This window comes from Lipomyces doorenjongii (assembly GCF_038497915.1).
Source record: "Lipomyces doorenjongii strain NRRL Y-27504 unplaced genomic scaffold V1508scaffold_64, whole genome shotgun sequence".
Classification (NCBI taxonomy): domain Eukaryota; kingdom Fungi; phylum Ascomycota; class Lipomycetes; order Lipomycetales; family Lipomycetaceae; genus Lipomyces; species Lipomyces doorenjongii.
In genome coordinates this window covers 38,805-58,469 of record NW_027118131.1, presented here as the reverse complement: position 1 = coordinate 58,469, position 19,665 = coordinate 38,805, and the positions used below count along the sequence as shown (strand labels likewise).

At 46.3% G+C, this 19,665-nt stretch overlaps 8 protein-coding genes across 8 annotated transcripts; 5 read left to right on the top strand and 3 right to left on the bottom strand.

Moving 5' to 3' along the window:
- Positions 1-82: 82 nt before the first annotated feature.
- V1508DRAFT_391192 (NRDE-2, necessary for RNA interference-domain-containing protein) lies at positions 83-3,554 on the top strand. Its single transcript, XM_066937936.1, has 5 exons — positions 83-212; positions 273-1,575; positions 1,630-2,534; positions 2,583-3,207; positions 3,260-3,554. The coding sequence occupies exons 1-5, from the start codon at positions 189-191 to the stop codon at positions 3,460-3,462; spliced, it is 3,060 nt and encodes a 1,019-aa protein (XP_066793639.1). The 5' UTR covers positions 83-188; the 3' UTR covers positions 3,463-3,554.
- On the bottom strand, positions 3,436-5,460 carry V1508DRAFT_254222 (D-arabinono-1,4-lactone oxidase-domain-containing protein). The gene is made up of 2 exons (XM_066936402.1): positions 5,371-5,460; positions 3,436-5,312 (listed from the first exon to the last, which is right to left on the bottom strand). Exon 2 carries the CDS (start codon positions 5,225-5,227, stop codon positions 3,656-3,658), a length of 1,572 nt encoding a protein of 523 aa, XP_066793638.1. The 5' UTR covers positions 5,228-5,312; positions 5,371-5,460; the 3' UTR covers positions 3,436-3,655.
- An 831-nt stretch (positions 5,461-6,291) lies between these two features.
- V1508DRAFT_463857 (ADP-ribosylation factor family-domain-containing protein) lies at positions 6,292-7,125 on the top strand (the record flags this gene model as incomplete). Its single annotated transcript, XM_066942884.1, has 4 exons — positions 6,292-6,362; positions 6,411-6,538; positions 6,597-6,838; positions 6,895-7,125. The coding sequence occupies 4 exons, from the start codon at positions 6,292-6,294 to the stop codon at positions 7,027-7,029; spliced, it is 576 nt and encodes a 191-aa protein (XP_066793637.1). The 3' UTR covers positions 7,030-7,125.
- Positions 7,126-7,134: 9 nt separating this feature from the next.
- V1508DRAFT_253761 (uncharacterized protein) lies at positions 7,135-12,546 on the bottom strand. The gene is made up of 5 exons (XM_066936400.1): positions 12,020-12,546; positions 11,829-11,960; positions 8,304-11,775; positions 7,650-8,253; positions 7,135-7,596 (listed from the first exon to the last, which is right to left on the bottom strand). The coding sequence occupies exons 1-5, from the start codon at positions 12,206-12,208 to the stop codon at positions 7,314-7,316; spliced, it is 4,680 nt and encodes a 1,559-aa protein (XP_066793636.1). The 5' UTR covers positions 12,209-12,546; the 3' UTR covers positions 7,135-7,313.
- A 1-nt stretch (position 12,547) lies between these two features.
- V1508DRAFT_253547 (P-loop containing nucleoside triphosphate hydrolase protein) lies at positions 12,548-15,533 on the bottom strand. Its single transcript, XM_066936399.1, has 3 exons — positions 14,777-15,533; positions 13,085-14,721; positions 12,548-13,032 (listed from the first exon to the last, which is right to left on the bottom strand). The coding sequence occupies exons 1-3, from the start codon at positions 15,282-15,284 to the stop codon at positions 12,880-12,882; spliced, it is 2,298 nt and encodes a 765-aa protein (XP_066793635.1). The 5' UTR covers positions 15,285-15,533; the 3' UTR covers positions 12,548-12,879.
- A 40-nt stretch (positions 15,534-15,573) lies between these two features.
- On the top strand, positions 15,574-16,575 carry V1508DRAFT_424082 (40S ribosomal protein uS7). The gene is made up of 3 exons (XM_066941245.1): positions 15,574-16,215; positions 16,268-16,375; positions 16,435-16,575. Exons 1-3 carry the CDS (start codon positions 15,676-15,678, stop codon positions 16,468-16,470), a joined length of 684 nt encoding a protein of 227 aa, XP_066793634.1. The 5' UTR covers positions 15,574-15,675; the 3' UTR covers positions 16,471-16,575.
- Positions 16,576-16,913, top strand: V1508DRAFT_424081 (uncharacterized protein). Its single transcript, XM_066941244.1, has one exon. It carries the CDS (start codon positions 16,638-16,640, stop codon positions 16,881-16,883), a length of 246 nt encoding a protein of 81 aa, XP_066793633.1. The 5' UTR covers positions 16,576-16,637; the 3' UTR covers positions 16,884-16,913.
- A 308-nt stretch (positions 16,914-17,221) lies between these two features.
- V1508DRAFT_399623 (uncharacterized protein) lies at positions 17,222-19,453 on the top strand (the record flags this gene model as incomplete). Its single annotated transcript, XM_066938273.1, has 7 exons — positions 17,222-17,348; positions 17,402-17,504; positions 17,576-17,696; positions 17,751-17,890; positions 17,950-18,121; positions 18,174-18,747; positions 18,801-19,453. 7 exons carry the CDS (start codon positions 17,222-17,224, stop codon positions 19,451-19,453), a joined length of 1,890 nt encoding a protein of 629 aa, XP_066793632.1.
- Positions 19,454-19,665: the final 212 nt, after the last annotated feature.

Genomic DNA, 19,665 nt, shown 5'->3' with positions numbered 1-19,665 from the left:
GCGGCTCAGTCGTAACACCGGGTAATTCGAATGTGGTTCTATGATACAACGTTGGGATGGACTGTCACGTCATAACTAATGACAAACGATACAGATTTCTTGATCTGACAATTACCTGACCTATATGCCCACATCTCACGGGTTGTATTCCTAATACAGGGCTCGTACGAGCTACTATTTATGCTGCAATGTCGGATAATGAGAACGCAAAGGTATCATTTGGGTTTTGGTTCACCTTTAGTGGTTTATCGTACTAATTCTATATCAACCAGACCAACAAAGCAGTTCCCAAATTCTCGAGTTTCAATCCGTCATTGCTTGCGAAGACATCAGCCACTGCGAAGAGGCCAGAATCGCGACGTCACGTCTCATCAGGCGAGGATGGCAATGGAAACCGGTCGTCGCGTGTCCGAGATCGGTCTTCGAAACAAGAAGACCGAAGTAGACGACACCATCGCCGTGATGATGATCACCGAGCCGAACCCCACAAGCTTTACAAGAGCCGTAGTATTCAAGAGGATGAGGCCGGTAAGTGGGCCAAATCCCGCCAGAATCCGTCGCGATCTTTGAGCGAGCTTGCGTACGCTTTCACGGACACACCTCGCGAGAAACAGCTATCTAGTAACAAGGCACAGCAATATTACAATATTCCACAAAAGGAGATGTCAAATGTGGAGTTATATGCCATTGATACGAGACGTGACATGGACAACTTGACCTACGGCAAGCCGTCAAAATACTCAGTCCCAAAGTACTACAGGATCGGCGGTGGTAGAGTGCTGGGTCTCGGACCTGAGTTTCGGTTAGAACAGGTAGCCACGGGAGTTACTGGTCCTGCTATCATCAGCCGGGACAGTGAACGAGATAGTGAGATTAAGCCGCGTCGCCCATGGGTGCTTAATTCGCAGACCAAACGGTTAAAGGTAGACACTGAGCTTGATGGCTCGAAAAGACTACTTGGAGACTTTGTACCTTTGTCGTCGCGGTATATTCCCGATGAGAAGAATGGGGATGATGACAGGGTTGCAGTGTTCTCAGATGAAACCAATTTCTCAGAATCGGACATTACGTCGGACGAAGGCCACACTTACGACATCCACTCGGCGGCAAGTAAGCAAATTATCGAACTTTCAAAAGCAGTGGATGAGTTCCCAAAGTCAGCGTCGCGATGGCACAACTTAGCAAATGCCATGGCTGAGAGCGCACCTTCGGGGTCACCCCTCAGGGTACGATGGGAGATGTCGATTTCGGTGTATCAGAAAGCTCTGGAGGCGAATTCTGGCGAGACTTCATTGACATTGAAATATATGGATTTATTCGAAAACTTGAAGGGAAAATATCAGGCAGCGCAGAAATGGCTTGAATTGATTGACGAATATCCAAAGAATCTGGATTTCTGGATTGGTTGGATGGAGTTCAATATTCGAGACTCGTCAAGTTTTGAGTACGAGTCCGTTCTGGCAAAGTTAATCGATGTTGTCTCAAGAATCGCTGGCGCGGCTGAAAAGGACAATGAGGTTGAGAAGAATTTGGTTTACGTTATGGTTCGTGCTTGTCGGTTTGTATATGAGGCTGGTACGTATCTTTCTCTAGTAAGTGTCAAAGATCACTGCTAACATTTGGTTGTAGGGTATACCGAACATGCAATTGCCATTATTCAAGGATTGCTGGAGCTCAATTACTTTTGCAGCGTAGCTAGCGCAGATTTGCCAATTAAATTGCAATGGCTGCGGACATTTTGGGCAAAAGAGACTCCCCGGATAGGGGAAATCATTGGCGAGCGATGGCAAAATACTTACACAGCGACTGAATCGGAAAGGGCTTTCAGCCAGTCAGATGAGGCAGTGACGAGGAGTTGGATCAAAGGAGAGCTTGAATCCTCCAAATACATCCTTCCAAGCCGAACAGATCAAGATGAAGACGACCCATTTCGTGTCGTCTTATTCACGGATATTCAACCATTCATGTACTTTTTCTGCACTGCTAGCGCACGCACAGATCTCGTGTGGGCAAGTCTCAAGTTCCTGGGCTGCGACGTTGCAAAATGGAACGGCAACAGCTTTTTAGATTCATGGCCTGTCAAATTTGCAATCGAAGAAACGGCAATAGGCAGGGATCCTTTTGAACATGTAATTGACATCGAATTCACAGATCGGGTGATTAAATCGTTACAGACAATAATCGACGACGAAGACCTGCTTGTTTGGTTCCTGGAATGGGACTTTCGGAAGAACGGCAGGGCGTCGCTCAAAACCGCCAAGACGCTGTTAAAACGCAAGGGCGATGGGATCAAGCTATGGAGACTGTATTCGAGCATCGAGTGGCGGTTAGGACATAAGGAAAAGGCGAACTCGGTGTATGAGACTGCCGTGGATTTTTTAAAGGACGATGATCGGTGCATATTGTTGTGGGAAAGCTGGGCTGAGCTTGCATTTTTCGAGGACCAAGAGGGCGCGATCAATATTCTACTAGGAATTCCGGAGGGTAGGAAAGTAAATGAGGTATCCAACACGTCTGTTCTGAAATCACGTACTGTGAGTAATTTGATATCTTCCTATAGAGCTCTATTGACAATTATTAAGACGCTGACCGGAATGATGCGCCGGTTCTTTGCCCAGCGACACCCCGATCTCGCATCCAATGCGATGAAATGCCTAGCGCTTATCGAGTACCATTCGTCCGATGGCGATATCGACTGCGCCGCACAATCATTCACAGCCTTCACCGACGAACTCAACCTGCGCTATCCGGACGAGTTCGAAGTCCGCGAATCCAGCTTGCTGTTCATGGCCAAACTGATCAAGTTCCACATGTCGCACTCCGCATTCTACAGAGTTGCATTGTTACGTGGGCATTTAGATTCTTGCATCAGAGCATTCCCGCAAAACATGGAATTCATCGCAATGTACGCTCTCAATGAAAACAAGTACCGTATCGAAAATAACGTGAATAATCTGCTGAACACCGTGCTTCTGAACGAGGACGTCGTGACAGTAGCGATATGGCGGTTCGCGATTTGGTATCAATTAGAGCACGGCGCGGTGCATGTCGCACGGTCACTTTTTGAACGTGCGGTGACATACCAGAGGACACAGAACAATGTTGGATTGTGGACTGCGTACGTGCTGTTTGAGATGCAGCAAGGAATGAGATTGAATGCGAAGAAGGTGCTGTTTAGAGCTATTGCTTTGTGCCCCTGGGCAAGAGGTATGTAGATATTCAAGAGACAATGGTAACAGCGTTTACTGATTGGGAACAGACATATTGTTGCAAGCATTTGATACTCTCCGAGAGGTGATGAATGACAGTGAGCTTAGGCAAGCTTGCGATATCTTAATGGAGCGCGAACTGCGTATACGCGTCGAGATCCCCGAGAATGAGTTTGGGCACCTAGATGTTGTGCAGGCTGCTTCAATGAATCTTCCACTTGATGCAGATTCAGGGGACGAAACGGACCAGTGACTCACGTTGTGTAGGGGCAGGATGATTGATGAGATGTATGATAGCCATTATATATATATGTTGTACAGTACAAAAAATACAAGTTACAAACCCCTTAATTTGCATCGTAGAATGCGTCATTCAATCATTCCATATTTCGATATCTTATACCACCATAACATCTATCAATTCTGCGTATATTACACTTTCAAAATTAAATTATTCCGTTTCGGATTGCCCACTCTTTTCCGCCAAATAATAAGCCCTCTGGATCCAATTTCTCGCGAATAGCTTTGTATTTTTTCCCGTCATCGCCGTACCAATTTTCAAAAACACTCGCGAGACCGACCATTTCGCCGCCTGTTGGCACAGAATTCGTCTTCTCTGGACTCTTGCCGATGAAGTTCTTGGCCCAGTGTGGCTTGCCACCGTACGCAACCATTATATCCTCAAACTCGCTGTACCATTGTCCGATTGGGGGGTCACGTCCGAACGGCCGGTACATCGTCGCGTTCAGATATAAAGTGAGATTCTCGTTTGAAATTGGCCCGGTATATGAGTACGGCACAACGGGGGAATAATCCAGTAATGGCCGCAGCGTATTTCCTGGAATTGCCCCGATGCCACCTGACGTTTCGATGATCTCAAAAGGCGTCGTTTCTTTGTTCGGGTACGAGCAATTCGAACACCGCACCTCGATAGGCGCATGGACGTAATACTCGCCCGACTCTGCGGCCTTGGTAACGGCCAGGTCGACAAGTTTCAAAACTTCGACGCCATGTTTTAGCGGAAGCGCCCACTCGTTGACGAACTGCCTAAACAAGCAATCCATATTCAGACCGTCGACACTGTTCTGCACAGCCTCGGAACCGCCGAGCCCGTACGTGGATTCCCATCCATACTGTCGTCGGAACACGAACCGCTCAACGGCCGGCATCGCGCTCTTATATATCCGAGTCGCGAACCAAAGCAGCGATTCGTACAACTTGCGTCCAAGCCAAGTACCGTAAAAGCTGTCGCGCGGCACAGACAAGCTCTTGCGGGACTTCTCGGCACGCCAGAGTATGCATTTGCGCGAGTAGGGGAACCACCAGACGCGGACGTATTCTTTGGAGGTCCAGATCGTGCTCCAGTCCTCCAGGAGTTTATCAAAGTCAATAATCTCTTGGAACGAGTGAATAGTGAAGGACGGAATGGCGCGTATAGTAACGTGAGTGATAATTCCTAGCTTGCCAAGAGAGAGCATTGCAGCACGGAAGAGATCAGGTTGGACGGTAGGAGACACGGTCAAGAGCTCGCCGGACGCTAGAAGGAGGGTGATGTCGACGATTTGCTGAGACACTAGGCCGTGGTAAGCGCTTGAACCGTGTGTTCCGGTGGAGATGATGCCAGCAACGGATTGATCAGAAATTGAGCCTAAGTTCTGGAGTGCGAGGCCGCGAGATGCAAGTGCGGCATTGAGCTGGTATATGCGGATTCCAGCCTCGACGCGAACATCGGTGAACAGGCCAGACTCGTGGCGCGAGAAAGAGAGCACATTGTCGAAGTTGTCGAGATTGATCAGCCAGTCTTTGGTCATGGTGATGTCGGACGGTGAATGTCCCGCGCCAGTGATGGTGATTGTCTTCTTGAACTGGTGAGCGGCGCGCACGATTGTCTGGAGCTGCTCAATGGACGAGGGTTGGAGATACAGCTCAGGACGGCAGAAGAAGGTCAGAGCCCATGTGTGGTGGGTGCTCCTGGTCGTGGACGCTAGAACGCGCACGTCCTGTATGGATACGGCCATGGTAGCAAGTAGGGTGGGATGGAGAGCAGACGAGCTGTCGATGCCAGCACCAAATGGGCGAGAAGACGACGAAGTCAAGAGAGGTCTGCCTTTCAGATATCAGCGCGAAATTGTGACCGTATTTGTGCACCAGGCTTAATCACCAGAGCAAACCTTAATGGCCGGCCGACACAAAAAAAAGGTTGGCTGCTGTCAGCAGGGTGGAGCACAAACGCGCACGTGTTACACGCTTCTAGGCCGCTCGCGTGGCCCAGAGATGATTCTTTCCCGCCGGACAAAAAGGGAAGGGGTTTTGTCTGTGGATGCTGTCTTTTCTTCTCCATCCCCAGTATCTTGAGTAAGCCTGCGAAAAGCAGCCTGCGGTCAGCTCTGGGCAAGCGCAATTTCGTTGGCCGGGCAACGCTTCTGTTAGCCGGCTCGTGCCATCCCGCTGGCAAGGTGTGCATGAACGCCTCTTGTGAATAAGCAACGAACGGCCCAGCTCTCAAGAGCAAGCAGCACCATGTACCCATTTATGTTGCAGGACATGCACCAGCAGGCCCCGATAGTATGCTCTGTTAGAGCATAAACATGCAGGCGCCAAGCGAATTGACGCGGAGTCAGATAAGCAGGCTATACAGAGACCAGGGGGGCCAAACAGGGATCAGCTGAGGGCACACACAAATTTATGTCTCATGGGGTTAGGGTCACTGTGTAACAGTCAGGACAGAGACTCTCCGACCCGCCTAGACCATCGGCAGCTTGCACAAGTACAAGCTCACTATATGAAACTCGCTCCCAAGCCGATAGTATATATTTACATGATATGACCACCTAGCCATAGAAATCATAAAAGTTGCGCGGATCGGCGAATTGAAGATCAATGAACATCTCGGAAGGCAGTCGGATCGTCTTTCTGCTTCGAGAAATGGCCAGGGTTAGGTAAAATTTAGGGTACTGTTTCAGCCCGATAATCGCGAGCCCGATAATCAGTTAATGGATCTAGGATCTCCTAAGAAAAATCACGTGGACTATTCTCATTTACCGACATACGCGCCGCGCGTTGCGTTATACTCGACAACACAATGGGACTATTAAGTACAATACGCAAACAAAAGTTAAAAGACAAGGAGATTCGTCTCCTCATGCTGCAAGTGTCCTTTTGCTCCCGTTAAGTATCAAATTGTTAACACCGCACACTCAGGGGTCTGGACAACGCCGGAAAAACAACAATTGTGAAGCAACTACTTGGCGAAGACGTCAAGTCCGTAAGCCCTACTCTCGGCTTTAATATAAAAACAGTAGATTGGCAGGGTTACAAATTGAATATATGTGTGTTTGTGTGAATATAGTTGCATATATCTGGCGTGTTTCGCTAATTGCTCGGTAGGGGACGTCGGCGGACAATCCACGCTCCGTCCATTTTGGAGGAACTACTTTGAGAAGACGGACGCTATATTATGGGTCGTCGACGCGTCTTCGCTAGATCGGTTACCAGATTGCAAGGTTGAGCTGGATAAAGTTATACAGGAGGACAGATTAACGGGTGCTGGTCTACTAATATTGGTCAACAAGATCGATGTCATCGCGACAGAGGAGAGTCGCACAACTGTGTTGGATCTCGTGAATGATGTGAGTATTATATATTCGATTCGGCGCTTGGATCCCAATTAATGATAATAATACAGACACTCCAAATTGATAAGATAACGAATCATAATTGTACGATATTGGAATGCAGCGCATACACTGGCGAAAATCTGAAAGAGGGGTTGTCGTGGATCACTGAGGAGGTCAAACAGCGACTTTATAAGTTTGATTAGTTTTGCATTTGTAATAATATAAGAATAGAACGTATTAGGCTGGAACTGCATCGATAATATCAATAGCTGCCTGGCTGTCGCGATTCTTCCACGGAGTCCTATTTTACAAATATTCTCTATGATGCCACTAAAATTACGCCATATATGGCGCCAAGGATCTACTAATACAACCCAATGCGCAAAAATATCAACCAAAATATCTAATCCACCAGTAACCCAAATAGAATAGCACTATTACTAACAACCGTAAATAATACAGAGTATAAATTAATACTATATGGCGCCTAACTTTTGATATAAAACCCTCCATCAGGAGACCTGCTAATAGTGAACTGTGCTATCGCTTTCAGCTTCCGGGTCACCCACGTCGCTAGGATCTTGCCCCGCTGCTTCTCGCGAAGTCGAGACCTAGGAAAATGTCCACGCGCAACAAAGGCAATTACGTCCACGATGATTTGATGCTCGTTCAATATCGCGTTCACGATCACCGGTACTAATGACGCCAAAAATTGTTTCCGGCTGACCTCCACAACGAGCACCACCAGACCGCCCGCCTGGAATATTGCACTATTCTTACGTTACTATCCGAACTACTTCCAAGTACGAATCGTTAAACTCACCTGCCACCGGGATAAATCGACCGATGACTCCGTTCGACCGTCGTCTCAATGTCGATAGGGAAATGATTCAAGCCTGCAACTTCAAACGTGTCGCCAATGGCGCCGAGCACGAACAACACTTGAATCTCAACCATAGCACCACCCGGACCGACAGGCCGTGTGACAGTCCTCAGAAGGCCCAAGTCACCCGTACGCATATACGTCAAGCACGGATCGCCGTCAATCGTACTCGCATTAAAGCGCTCAGCGTCAAACAGATCCTTTGAACCGTAAAACCCCTGTGCGTTGGCATTGGACGATACCCAGATCTCTCCATACTCGCTCATGTGACATAATCTTCTCGTCTCTGGATGCACAACGGCAACATGTGTACTGACCGGCACCATACCCGAGTCTTGAACAGTCAATGTGAATGGACCGCTGTCGGGTGACGCTATGACGATAAACCCGCGACGTAGCTCTCGCACGTCGAATTTGAGTTCCACGGGCTCTATGCACATGTATGACCTTGTTGTTATCATCGGATTCAAAACGTGTGAATATATAGTGTTGATCGCGGTTCCATCCAAGCCACATGACGCAAAATGCAGGCGCACCCTGCCAACTGTGTACCATCGTTAGAGGAATTCATGTATCGGCACATTTAAGACATACACAACTCTGTAGCGGGCCGACCATCGAAAGCAATCATTAAGTTACGTGTCTCGTGCAGATTATATCCCTTCAGCGGCGGAATGGTCATCGCGTGCTCTAGCATCTGCTGCGTCGCATAAGTATCCTTAACCTTATATCTCGAGAGTGATAGGAAGAACAAATGAGGATTTGCGGCAAAATCAACAGGCGAGATCAGATACGTCGACGCTCCAACATATATACCCATAAGACAAGTATGCAGGAATCCGACGCCAGAACCAGACCGTACACATCCGATGACCGGCTTGGAACTCGTCATTTGGCAAGTTTCCTTCTGAATTTTGCACATCTCCAGTATCGTTTCATGTCCAATTTGCACCGCCGTCCGGCGGTGGTCGGCAGTCCAGTACACCCATACCAATGCCACCCGCCCAGGGTTAGTCCAATCCGGTTTCATGGTAAAATTGAGATCCTTGCATCCACCTGACACCCTGCCTGGCTTCATAGTGTTATACGTTGGTGGGATTGTCACGCGTGCCACATGTGCTGACTGCTTCAAGTGCTGAGAAATCAACTTGCCTTTCATTGCGTGGTCTGTCTCCGCATTCACCAATATTGCCTTGACCTTGTAATCCTCAATTACGTGCAACAAGGCTGGTACATCTTCGTTCAGTCTATTTGTGTCTAGCGGTGACAATGGAATTGCGATAATACCTAGACATAAACAAGCATGCACAGCATGCACAAAATCCTCACCATGGGTGTATATCAAGACCACATTATCACCGGCTTGTAGACCAGCCTTATTAACCAGCATCGACGCAACGGCGGCGATCTTCGCATCAAATTTCTTCCACGACGTGCCCTTGTTTTCTCGCGATTTCGAATCGATACTGCAGTACGACAACTCCTCCGGCTGACACACAACCCGCCATTGCAAGATGTCCACTATCGACTTGAATTTTGAGAGAACACCGCCGGTACGATCATCCATCACGACATTACGCTCATCCACACCAGAATACTGTTTGTCCTCATGAATGAGCATCTCTTCTCTGAAGTGTGATGACGCAACAGACCATATCCCACCGTCGTCTTCAGCATTCTGGTCTCTTGGCACGTTCATCACGGTTCCATCGACGCAAAAGTTGACGTACACAGAAGGTAGCGATCCCGTCTCAAACTCTTTCCGACAGAGCATCGTCCCAATTTCTGAACGTCCGTTTCTGGTAGTCCTCGGCAATGTATTCGGTGCGGTGATGAGCACACAGTATACCCGCACATTGTGTATCTCTCGAAGCTTGTTCATGCACTTATTTGCCATGTCCTCTAACACCTCATTATCTGGCTCCCGTGGCGGCCCGTTTGGTGTTTCTGGAGTTGTGATCGCAACTGGTGATTCCAGTAACACGACTGGCAAGTGCTCATCGTTCACAAATATATCGAACGCGGAACTGTCGAATACACGTGGAATAGTTTGCATTATCGTCTGCACGAGATGTGCTGTGTAGTGATATCTGTATTGACGATTGGTATGAACAATGTCCGAACAAGTTATCGAAGGGTTCTGCTGTTCCTCCAAGTCCTTTCGCTGACGAAGACGGTCTTCATAGAGGCCGAGAATGTAGATCTTGCCAGCATATATGAAGCCGAGCAATCCCGTGCGGAGAAATTCCATCTCTAAAGTGCCATCGTGGCCCCAACATCTGGCATGAAAAATCATTTCAGTCTCTCTACCCAGTCCCCAGAATCCGCCACTCAAGCACGGACTATCGACCCAAATCTCGCCAACAATCAACTCTGGCACGAGCGTACAAGTTTCAGGGTCGACAATTGCTAATGTCGCGTCAGGTAAAGGATACCCAAACGCGCCGATTCGAATTGTGTTCTTGATATTTTTGTCCAAAAATCCACCCCGCGGCGGTGATGTAGAAAGAATTCGTACGTTGTTCGTCGATAGCGCTTTCTTGTCCAATAGCAGTTCCGATAAATCAGAGGGTCCCATTCTTTCTTCATCGGCGGATGGTTCCGGGAGCCTACATCCTAAAGATTCTTGACCACCCAGCCAATCACGCATGGATATAACCATACCACCGTGTTCAGAGAGCGTCAGCATAGGTGCGATAACTTCTCGTGATGATTTGTTTCCCAGAGGTCGGAGCCATCTATCCGCCAAAATCTCATGGAATTCAGTGTCTGCCGTCAAACAGTCGATTAGACACCACTTGATACTGGAAAAGTCGACCGGCTGCTTCTTTGAGAAATTTCGGGTGGCTAAAGGAAATGACTGATAGTTATAAGCAACTTGCTTCAAGCCTGTATAATCACCCAAGATTATCGATGGTTTGAAGCGGCTAATAACGTTCGCGTACAATCCAGGAACAGCAAGCGCAGACTGCGGGATCCAGACCGTAGTGTTGCCGGAGTAAATTGTCATCAAAACTCCGAGGGTCATACCGATCGACTGGCGAGGGTCTAAGTAGCTGATTACTGTCTGATACTTTGCAGCAGGACCAATCAATCTGCCACCGTCCCTCGTCGCCGTACCAGCACTGGATGATCGTCTCCGCTGTTTATCTTTACTGGATAAAATTGAAGACAGGCAGCTCATTTGATGCATAACAGTCTTGTGAGACATCACAACACCACGAAATTCGCCAGTCGGCGCACGCGAGTATTCAATATAAGCTAGATCAGGAACTTGCAACGCCGGTGGTTCAGACTTCTTCGACAGTGGGTGATAGGATCCAAATTCATTCGTTTTCCACCACTCGACTCCACGAGGCCAAGATTGTCCTTGCGCCGTGAATTCGCGATGGAACGCCTTCAAATTTGCATCTGTTGATAACGCAAGATGAGACTGCGTGTAATTGAGAATGTAGTTCAATTCCTTGAATTTCGTGACGGTATTAATTGGGACTGCTACAACTCCAGCTAAAAAGCATCCAAGGAGTGCGACAACGAAGTCTATGACTTCATGGTCCCGGTATAGCAGCGCAACACGATCGCCGCGGTATAGTCCAGACTTGTCTCTGATTACTTGAGCGACCTTCTCTGCACGCGAAGCTAGCTTGTCCCAAGTAATAGCCGAAACTTCCTTTCCTTTCGAGTCTAGTGTAAGGATTGCGTTAAGCTTTGGAATGTTCCGCCCTCGGTGGCGAAGAATAGATGCAAGATTGTCAAATTTAGTCATCGGAATGTTCCCATTATGTGGATCGAAGTCTGCTTCTGAAATCTCTCGTGGCTCTAGTGGCAACTGCAACTCATTTTTTGAAAATTCGTACGTAGACGACGGATGTGTAGCTCCATTAGCGCTTGGATCAGCTGGGAAACTTGACGATAACGAATAACTGCTACGCCCCTCCCGTTCAGACAAATACATGAACTCGGCAGGATCCTGATCCTCATGCCCCAGAAGGTCGTGTGTCAGTTCTAGTGATCTGTGCGAGTCAGGGATAAAGCTGAAGTCGCTTGGCACATCTTGCGACAACTTCTGATATAATATTAGCGGACCGTGGAATTCGGGCATAAGCAGTATTATCTTACTTCATAATGTTTCAATATGTCGTCATCGGAACCTTGCATTGAACTCATCGGACTGTTCTCAGAACTCTGTCCGTAGGCTTCCATCAAGAGCGCTCGTCGCTTCCTATAACCCTTTGCAGTAATCTCACCCTCCTGCGTAGGATCAATATGAGCCACGAACTTCAACTATAAACCAACGAATAGAACTATACCTCCAGTTCCAATTGTAGCTCTGCAAGTCGGGATTGTAACTCAGCATATGGATCATAGAATCGTTCCGACAGCTCTTGTGAGCCCCGGTAACCCGACGACAAGGACAAGTCGTGATCACTAGTGTGCGTCGTCCCATAGTAATGTCGCAGAGAATCTGAATCTTTTACCATTTTATCGGTCGAGTCCATATTTAGTTGAGCGAATCAATTGGCGGAAAACGAAAATTATACTGAGATTGCACAATAATACGCGTCAAGCGCTTGCTAGTCAATTGGGTTCTTCACGTCCGATCAACAATAATTGTCGGGTTCAGATAACACGCATTTGTAGACATCAGAAAACTTGTAATTAAGTAATCTCAATGCAAGCTGAAATTTTGTGTGGAACCGAATTAGCAGGCAGACAAGATGAGGCAGTAATCAATCAACCAGACTGGCAATGCTTGTTAACGACGGAATTGCCTACATGAAAGATCTGCGTAGTTCAGTAAGTGTTGTCTAATATTGGGTTAGATTATGCAGAAGAACCCATGGGCTAATATAAGTCCGACCACAAATATAGCGACAATCTATTGAAGCGGCTCTGCGCCAAATCGACCCCAGAATAGTCAGCCTCTTTCGACATAGGAATCACAACCCCGACTATTGAGAACCTTATCCATAGAGCGGGGCTGTCAAAGTTTACTAGACAACTTGGCAAATAAACTATGTAACATAAAAGTCCTAACCCAAGAAAATGTACAAAGATTAACAGCGAGAAGTTAAATGCTTGACAAACTAGAAAAGACAACCACATGATGGTCCCATAGTCCTATAACAAAGAAATTGGTAATATATAAATGACGTATGCATGGCTGCGTCTAGTCGTCGTCCTTTTTTGAACGTCTCTTCTTATTTTTCCCCTGCTTCTTAGTGTTGTCGTCGAACCAAGTTCGCTTTGGTCTGGACTGAATCTCATCCCAATGCTTAACCATATTCTCGCCCTTGCGGAGCTCCATTTCTGCGATCGCCAACTAATCTCTTGTTAATCATTGTGGTGGAACCTACGATCCCATCCAGACTTACTTGTTTTTCTTCCTTTTCTTCCGTCAATACATCTTCAACCATTCCTTCCTTGCTCTCAATATTTTTGGCAATCTTGTTCACTGTATCCCAATCGACATTACGACTAACGGCTTTACCCTTTTTCTTCTCAAGAGTCTTCACGGCATCTTTGACAATGCCGCGCTCCGCCTTAGCCTCTCCGACAAGAGAAATACTTCGACCAGTACGGCCCGCACGAGCGGTTCGACCAACTCTGTGTAGATATATATCGTACGTCTTTGGCATATCGTAGTTTATCACAATCTCGACTTTAGGAATGTCGAGACCACGCGAAGCCAAGTCCGTGCAAACAAGGATTGGCACAATTGAATTACGGAATTCCGTGATACCAGTCAAACGCTGGTCCTGAGAGAGTGCACCGTGAAGTTCGCCTACCTTTATCCCCAGAAGTCCAAGAACGACGCGCAGTCTATGTGCTGTCTCTTTCCTGGATACGAAGATCATCACACGCTCCCTGCTATCGAACTTATTTAAAAGCCACGTCAGTATTGCCGGCTTCGCCATTTCTCTTTTTTTGATTCGGATAAATTCCTGAATAAGTCCGCTCGCCGTTTGTTTTGGTGGGTTGATCATAATTCGAACCGGCTGGTGAAGCGACAGCTGGATAAGAGACTTAATGCTTGAGTTCATTGTAGCAGAGAATAAAAGTGTCTGTCTCTTAGATGGAAGCAAAGTCAACAACTCCGTCAATTCCTTTTGGAAACCTTCCTCTAGCATACGGTCCGCCTCGTCAATAATTAGGATCTCAACGTCTTCGACTTGAAAGCTTGGCGAGTTACGGATATGGTCAATAAATCGACCAGGGGTCGCCACAACAATATCCGGACGAGTTTTCAGGTCTTGCTCTTGGAGACGCAAGTTCAATCCACCAACAGCTAATCCAAATCTAATGCCGCCAATGAATTGACTCAACTTCCTTCCGACATCGGCAACCTGAATCGAGAGTTCGCGAGTGGGTGTAAGTACAACAACCCTGGTCGATGCAATCTTCTTAGGCCGGTAAAGAAGACGTTCCAAAACTGGAATCATATACGCAGCTGTTTTACCGGAACCGGTAACAGCACCAGCAACGATATCTTTACCAAGAAGAGCGATGGGGATCACAGCACTTTGAACTGGCGTAGGCGTAACAAAACCCAAATTAGCAATGCTTCGTAGCAACGGTCGCGAAATAGAGAGTGTATTAAACTGCTTATGTGCAGAGGCTGTACCCTGCTCCGGCGGTTTTGCAAAAAATTTGGCCACCTCCTTCGGATCGTCCTGCTCCTCATCGCTCTTATCATCGTCATCATCATCATCGCCATAATCATCGTGATCATTATTATTATTATTATTATCATCATCGTCTCCGTCAATTTTTTCTGCATCTCCTTCTTCTTCTTCTTTGTTTTCTTCAGTTTCTTCTTCTTCGTCGTCTTGTTCATATTGTACTTCGCGTTCTTCACTGTCATCCGTCGCTTCATTACGTTGACCTTCAACTAATTCAGTTGCCTGATCGCTGTCTTCCTCATCATCTTGCCGACTATTAGTGTCGTCGGCGTCAGATTCCAATTCGTTTTCTAACGGTAGTCTGTATGGTCCTTTCAACGTCTTCCGCACTATACGTATGTATTAATATTGGGTTTGGCGCTTCACAAGCATTGTGCAACCCACCTGATCTCTGTTCCTCTTCCTCGAAGCTAGAGCCACTGTTCGTGCTATGGGCATCAAGTTCAACTGTAGATGAATGTATCTTAGGAGCCTTGACGAAATTAGTTGCCAGCCCGTCGTTCTCCTCGCTATCCTCGGCAGAATGGACATCAGAGCCGTCATTGCTCTCATATATATCCTCATCGATCCCGTTGGACTTATTCAATTGACGCTGAATGATACTATTGAGATCGACTTGTCGACGGCCACTGCCTTTGGCTCGGTCCTGCATGTCGAAATCCCAGCCGTCAAATTGAGCCGGCACCTCAAAATCGTCAACATCAAAACTTAATTTGAAGTCACTCTCATCGTCCTGAATCTTGTTGCTACGGCCACGTATGCCCTTATTCGTCGGTTTCTCGACGTCAGTTTCGTCTACTTCCTCGTCCAGATCCGGGATAGATGTGTCAGAATCCGAAATGGTCTGTATGAAATCGTCATCCTGAAGTTTTCGTGCCTTAACCTTCGCCATTTATGCGTAGATTTCAAGTTAAAAGCAAATCTATAAATTGGACCGATCAATCATATCTGACAAATTTGATCCGATCGAGAAAACATTCGTCAAAGACACAGAGCAAATTTGGACCTTGGTTCCAAACCTTAAAAGTTTCTCGGTGACGCCGAGAGCATTAGCTCTATGCTGTCACTCTAATTTCTTCTCCCAACGTTAGCTAGGACTCAACCCTAAAGAAATTATAAGCAGTCACAGTCCATACTAGACATTAGCTAGTACGCGCTCTGCGAACATCCCACTGGCGGCATTGAACACGGAGCATCAACCATCAGTTGGATGTTGTTACCACCATAGTTTAGTGGGCCGCCTTTCTAGCATCAACATCCCAACGAATTAACAACACCGCACAATGTCCGAGGGTTCAGAAGTCGATCACGCCGAGGTCTACGAGGAGGAGGTCGAGGAAGTTGTCGAGGAGACAGTCTTGCCTTCTACTATCCTTCCTGAAGATGTTGTCGCTGAGAGCGGCCAGGTGAAGCTGTTCAACAAGTGGTCGTTTGAGGATGTCGAGGTCAAGGATATCTCTCTTACCGACTACATTCAGATCCGCCAGCCTGTGTATCTGGCTCATAGCGCCGGCCGTTATGCCAACAAGCGATTTCGAAAGGCTCAGTGCCCGATCATTGAGCGACTCACCAACTCTTTGATGATGAACGGCCGTAACAACGGCAAAAAGCTTTTGGCTGTTAGAATTGTTAAACACTCTCTGGAGATTATTCATCTTTTGACAGACCAGAACCCTCTTCAGGTTGTTGTCGATGCTATTGTTAACTGCGGCCCAAGAGAAGACTCCACCCGTATTGGTAGCGCCGGTACCGTCCGACGACAAGCTGTCGATGTCTCTCCTCTCAGACGCGTCAACCAGGCCATTGCCCTTATTACCATTGGTGTACGTATGGATGGTGTATACGTGTGAATCAATATAATAATGTCATTTATAGGCTCGTGAGGCTTCGTTCCGGAACATCAAGACCATCGCCGAGTGCCTGGCTGAGGAGCTCATCAACGCTGGCAAGGGTTCGTCGAACTCGTATGCTATTAAGAAGAAGGTATGCTGAACTTCCTATTACTGAATTATTGTATGAGTCACTAGCTGACGTTTATTTAGGACGAATTGGAGCGTGTGGCGAAATCTAACCGTTAGAATGGCTGTGGGTGTATGGATATTACATATATGTTCCTTTTCTTCATGAGGTTTTCAAAAGTGTATCTAGTGTAAAAATAATTGCTCATTTTTTTGATACGATATGGTGTAGAGAGAACTCCGGTATAATTCCCAACCAACATCGATGCTACTTTCGCCATGTGGTAATGGCGAATATTTTCAACTTGAGGGTTCTATATTGCCAAATTTTTGGCTGTGCAATATTGGCCTATACAGCTGGATGCCATTGGATCGTGGGAGGTTCAGGTGCGCATAAGTGCCAGTGGCATTCTCGAGGAGTAAAATCTGAAAGACATAGTGGCGTAGAATATTATACCCAATTTATCGGATCAGTACCTTTTACACTATTGATAGGGTGGTTAAATAATTGTATACGAACTTTAGTACCTTAGAATAAAAAAGCGGGAATTGCTGCAAAAAAATCCCAATTACGGCGAATGTGGCTTTAATGACTATGTACGCGTTGCCTCCTGAGTTCCGAAGGGAACGTGGCAACTACCCACATTCGATACGTATAAACATCAAATCATCAACCACGCAATCAAGTTACGGTTCCCCCATCAACATTAGGTTATATGCATTTCTAATATTGCTATACCGTCTACTTCTCCCTCAGTGTTTTATTTGGCGCCCTCAGGTATGAAATTACCGTTCCAATATTGCACCAGTACGGACTACTTTGTTCTTGCTTACCGTTTCACAGATTACTGGTTTTGATCAAGATTGAGCAATGAGCGACTCTCGCTATTCGTATGACGAGAATGCTGAAGTCTGGCCATACTTCGCCATGACATTGCTGTCATTGGTATTGCTTCCGTCTACGTGGAAAGCTACGATTCGAGTTATGAAACCAGAAAGTACTGTCCATCGTTCCATGATAACTATATGAACAGAGCTAATGCAAGATAAGAGAATTATTCACCAAAGTTTGAGAATGGTTATAAGCCAGAGAATTATGATGATGTAGAGAAGTTTCGGATGAAAAATAGAAAGAGTAAGATCTTCACAAAGACGTAAGTGGAGAGAACTATATATGTATAACTTGATATAAGAACTTTGACTAATGGTATCTTTGGCATACTAGGAATATTTTTATCGCACTAGGATGGATAATCCTAATCGTGGTGGCGTACTTTATACACAGCCAAGAGACCCCTGAGGATTTGAAGCGCTTTGATCCATATGAAATTTTGGGAATACCTTATGTATGTATAAACTCGAGGCTTGTCGTTGACGACTCATGCTTACTTCTGGATTAGTCTGCGACGGATCGTGAGATCAAGAGCAGGTATAGAAAGTTGTCCTTGAAATTTCACCCGGATAAGATTCGCAATATTGTCAACACAACGCGTGAGATCTTGGAGGCACAATTTGTGGAGATGACCAAGGCATATAAATCGTGAGCATATCCAATAGAGCGGTATTGAAGGAATTTGCACTGACTAGTCACAATAAAAGCTTAACAGATGAAGATACACGCAAGAATTATTTGGATTATGGCCATCCTGATGGGCCACAGCCAATGAAGCATGGAATTGCGTTGCCGAAGTGGTTGGTAGAAGAAAAGGGTAGTCCACTGGTTATTCTGGCATACAGCTTCTTAGTTGGAGTGGCGCTTCCTTTTGTTGTGGTGCGTTCATTTGATTATAATGGCGTTTGACTGCTTACTAAATTTTCGGCAGTGGAATTGGTGGAGCGGCACGAAGCAATATACTAAGAACGGAATCCATACAATTACGGCTGCCAATATTTTCGAAACATTTGCGAAGTCGAGTGTAGATAATGTTACGTTTGACAATCTAATCCGTCTGCTCGCAAATTCTCAGGAGTATAAAATCCTCATTCCTGGAATTGGTGCTGATACTGTTTATGATTATCTATTAGCTTATTTATCCCGAGAGAAGGTTGATGATGAGCTAAAGAAATTGGCGCTCGTGTCCCGGTCGGTTGCGATTCTAGACGGCATGCTTGATATTGCGTCCGCGTTTAAGAATGCTGCACTGTTACGAAAAATTATCAGCTTGACGCAAGCATTCACGCAAGCTCTGCCACCAGAGTCTAACGAGCTTTTGCAGTTGCCTAAAATCGACAAGGAACGTGTTGTTCATTCAAGATCTACATTGAAGTCATTATTTTCTCTCAATGACAAGGAACAACAGATAGTGCTTGGTATCAATAGCAATGATGATTTGAAGATTGCGCGCGCCGTTGCCTTTCAGATTCCATCAATTGAGATCCTGGACGCGTTCTTTAAAGGTATGTAATGCTTCTGGTGTCTCAAAACTGCAGATGTATTGATAATTCTCCAGTGCCCGGCGAAACAACTGTGACTCCCAATTCCATTGCACATTTGGTGATCAAGTTCCGAGTAGCCTATACAGGAGCTACACTTCCTGCCGTTGATCCAAAGGATTTGGAAGAAGTGGACAATTCTGTGACAATCAAGAAGCCTTTATCCACAAACGATATCGCTCCGCAGTTGGAGCCAATCTATGCGCCATATTTGCCAGTATATCTTAGGCCGAAGTGGACTGTACTTCTCGTTAATCCCCGAGAAAATAAGATCGTCGAACCGCCGTCGACTGTGACGCGGATGTACACCGATGGATCAGTTAGTACTTACAAGATCCAACTATCAGCACCAATGCCTGATCAGATCGGACAATACAGATTTTTGGTTGAGTTTAGGTCGAATGCGTACATTGGCGCTGATGCTGTTAGATCTGTCGTCCTTAATATCGAGCCTGCGCCTAAGGTTGATGAAATAGAAGATGATATCTCCGACCCAGAAGAGGACAGTATTGCAGGCGCAATGGCGCAGTTGCGTGGCGGTAAGACGAAGAAGACTACTGTCGACGTCTCGTCCGAAGATGACAGTAAAGAAGAGGATGAAAGCAGTAGCGAAGAGGAGGACAGCGATACAGATATTAATACGGATACAGAAGATGAAGAAGAGTCGTAGCTTCGAGAAATATATGGCATATGGGGTAATTCGGAATAAAAGTTATTAGTAGTTATGGCTATTAAGGATGATTCGTCGGATTTATTTGCTAGAATGTATGATATTCTAAACAATCGATTAGCATGTATGCATGTATGTGCATGCGTGCATAGCAAATTACTTATTTACATACTTTATAAAGTATGATATACATGATCTTTGTCCGCACTTCA

Coding starts and splice junctions, on each gene's coding strand:
- V1508DRAFT_254222 (XM_066936402.1), bottom strand. CDS start 5,227: ATGGCCGTATCCATACAGGACGTGCGCGTTCTAGCGTCCACGACCAGG.
- V1508DRAFT_424081 (XM_066941244.1), top strand. CDS start 16,638: ATGGCGAATATTTTCAACTTGAGGGTTCTATATTGCCAAATTTTTGGC.
- V1508DRAFT_253547 (XM_066936399.1), bottom strand. CDS start 15,284: ATGGCGAAGGTTAAGGCACGAAAACTTCAGGATGACGATTTCATACAG. Junction 14,722..14,776: donor GGAAGAGGAACAGAGATCAG/GTGGGTTGCACA, acceptor ACATACGTATAG/TGCGGAAGACGTTGAAAGGA. Junction 13,033..13,084: donor AAGAAAAGGAAGAAAAACAA/GTAAGTCTGGAT, acceptor ACAAGAGATTAG/TTGGCGATCGCAGAAATGGA.
- V1508DRAFT_424082 (XM_066941245.1), top strand. CDS start 15,676: ATGTCCGAGGGTTCAGAAGTCGATCACGCCGAGGTCTACGAGGAGGAG. Junction 16,216..16,267: donor TTGCCCTTATTACCATTGGT/GTACGTATGGAT, acceptor TGTCATTTATAG/GCTCGTGAGGCTTCGTTCCG. Junction 16,376..16,434: donor CGTATGCTATTAAGAAGAAG/GTATGCTGAACT, acceptor ACGTTTATTTAG/GACGAATTGGAGCGTGTGGC.
- V1508DRAFT_391192 (XM_066937936.1), top strand. CDS start 189: ATGTCGGATAATGAGAACGCAAAG. Junction 1,576..1,629: donor TCGGTTTGTATATGAGGCTG/GTACGTATCTTT, acceptor ATTTGGTTGTAG/GGTATACCGAACATGCAATT. Junction 2,535..2,582: donor CTGTTCTGAAATCACGTACT/GTGAGTAATTTG, acceptor ACAATTATTAAG/ACGCTGACCGGAATGATGCG.
- V1508DRAFT_253761 (XM_066936400.1), bottom strand. CDS start 12,208: ATGGACTCGACCGATAAAATGGTAAAAGATTCAGATTCTCTGCGACAT. Junction 11,776..11,828: donor ACATATTGAAACATTATGAA/GTAAGATAATAC, acceptor ATATTATATCAG/AAGTTGTCGCAAGATGTGCC. Junction 7,597..7,649: donor TCGATTTATCCCGGTGGCAG/GTGAGTTTAACG, acceptor ACGTAAGAATAG/TGCAATATTCCAGGCGGGCG.